Here is a 2,371-nt window from a genome sequence, read left to right on the forward strand (position 1 = left end):
ATTAGACGGGTGAAAGGCCATTTGTTTCAACCGCCATTTTAGGCAATATTGACTTTTATACATCTATACTATTATAATAAAGCGTAAACACACACTTCTTTGTTGCCTAAGATGTCAGCAATCACAGCATATTTTTGAATGATTATTTTTATCCTTGCGTCACGCTTTAGGCTATATTTTAACGCCATTAAACTTAGGGGTTAAATGTTTTGGATAAAAACCCTAATGTGGGAAAGAGACCATAAGTTGCTGCCAACATCTAAGAAGCAAGGTCGTCATCATGTCTTGTCATATGTAATTGATAATTTGACAAATGTAAACAATGAAATAAAACTTTCATAACTTCATGCGGATGAAGTCGCACGGGAACAGCTAGTATGAAATAAATACATAAAGTATGCAGAATTACAGTAATTTTAATCTGCAGGATTTGCTTCTATGTTTTTTTTTTAAATGAAAACTTTAAATGGTTCTCGTGAACATTTAACTTTAAACAAATAGCCTTAAAACAAATAGCCTTTCAACCATCGATATGATTGCCAGCAGACTGGATTGTAGATATAATAATCCCTGCATAAAGCTGCATGTGGAAGCAATAATTTTACATTTTAAAAAAATAACACAGGTATTAAGATTTTTCTGTTACTAAACTATGAGCAAAAAAAGAAGTGTAGCTCGAAATAAAATGTATTATTATTAATACAAGTGCACTCTTCTATTAGTCGTGCCAATTAATTAAAACTAAAAATTGAAAATAAACAGAACACAAATAAAAGGCAAAATAAAACTTACTTAAAAAAGAAACCTCTAGCGAACTCAACAAGCGGTAGGAGGAACAAAGATACGAGGGAGTCTAAAAGCACCAGCCGGTACGCCTCGCGGCCCAGCGCGCTCTCCCAGCACTGCAATACGCACCGTGGAAACCAACCTTAATGTAACCTCAAATACATGGGCAACAGTGGACTGAATACTAATGAACTAACACGAACCATTATCCACGAAAGTTGACATCAGTTAGAGTCGTAGTTGAAAGCTGGTTAAATCATCAACAAGAAAAGACAAATATGCGAAATCCTACGGAAGCATTGCCTTTTGAGTGTTCTATCAGAAATATTGCCCAGGTATGTTTTTTTATTAATAATATAAGGTAGCAAACGAGCAAGCGGCCACCTGAACCCACCGAAATGGAAAGGGACCGCTGCACTTAATTGACAGAGGAGACGGACATAAAATTTCCCCTTCCTATGCGTCTCCTCCACCGTCAAATCCACTTTTCCTTCCCATACTTTCCTCATAAAAACAAGTAGAAAGGAAAAGGGACTAAAATTAGGCCTCCGGCACCACACTCATCAGACGAAACGCGGAATTGCTTCCTCTTCATTCCTGTCTTCTGTGTGATCGTGGTATTACTGGGGGCGAGCCGGCCCTGCAGTGCGAAGATGTTAAAGCGGGCTCTACCACGGTTATTGTAGAACAACTTTATTTTGCTACTAGATTTTGCCAGCGATTACATCTGGGTAATTTAATAAGTAGCGTATATTCTACATTTGAGATAAATTTTATCAACATCCGTGGAGCCGTTCTAGAAATTCATGCTTTCTAACAAACATTCTACCTATCTAAACTTTTGTTTGGGCATTAGTAAAATAGTAAGATAAAAAAACAAGAATTTACACAGATATATAGACACAAGTAAATTTAAAGATGTCTCTACTGCATTGTAACATGTATTTTGAAGTAATAAAGATTAAAAGTGTAAACATACTGGCGTGTCGGAGTGTGTCCAGTAAACCAGCAGCATAGTCAGTGTGCTGATGTGCAGCAAGCCAGTGCGGGCCAGTGTCACGTAGAGTGCGGTGCGCGTTTTGTAGTACTCCATTCTGAGACACGGATGGACATGAAATAGTCAATCTAGACTTGAAGGGGAAAGATTTCTATTTTTGTACTAGCTTTTGTCCGCGGACCCGATCGCGTGGAATTAAAAAAACAAAAGTGTAGCCTGTGTGTTTTCCAGATTATTCTCTACATCTTCAACTTTCATCGAAATTCGTTCAGCTGTTTAGGCTACAAACTCCAACAAACATCCATCCATCCATCTATACTTTCGCATTTATAATATTAGTATGAAGTATAACGTATTCAAAATACAAAAGCTACTTGGCCGATTTCAATTCTTTAACCATTAAAACGCTACGTTATCTATAACTAACATAAGCTACGTTTTGTAAAATCCACGCAAAGTCGCGAGCAATAGCTAATTAGAATGAGACTCACTTAACAATCAAATTGAACAGCAAGGGGCAGAAAGAGACAACAAATGTGATAATGAGTGAGACGAATATCTCCCAGTGCTGTATGTCAGTGTCCAGCG

At 37.4% G+C, this 2,371-nt stretch overlaps 1 protein-coding gene across 1 annotated transcript in view; it reads right to left on the reverse strand.

Moving 5' to 3' along the window:
- The window catches only part of LOC106106906 (transmembrane channel-like protein 4), a gene marked incomplete at its 5' end in the record, with an annotated part of 7,088 nt that extends 4,719 nt beyond the window's left edge, over positions 1-2,369 (reverse strand). The window contains 3 exons of the mRNA XM_013287565.1: positions 792-902; positions 1,766-1,880; positions 2,275-2,369. Of these exons, the coding sequence (XP_013143019.1) occupies positions 792-902; positions 1,766-1,880; positions 2,275-2,369 (321 nt within the window). The remainder of the gene's footprint in view (positions 1-791; positions 903-1,765; positions 1,881-2,274) is intronic.
- Between the last annotated feature and the right edge of the window lie 2 nt (positions 2,370-2,371).

This window comes from Papilio polytes, unplaced genomic scaffold (assembly GCF_000836215.1).
Source record: "Papilio polytes unplaced genomic scaffold, Ppol_1.0 DF822067.1, whole genome shotgun sequence".
Taxonomy (NCBI): Eukaryota; Metazoa; Arthropoda; class Insecta; order Lepidoptera; family Papilionidae; genus Papilio; species Papilio polytes.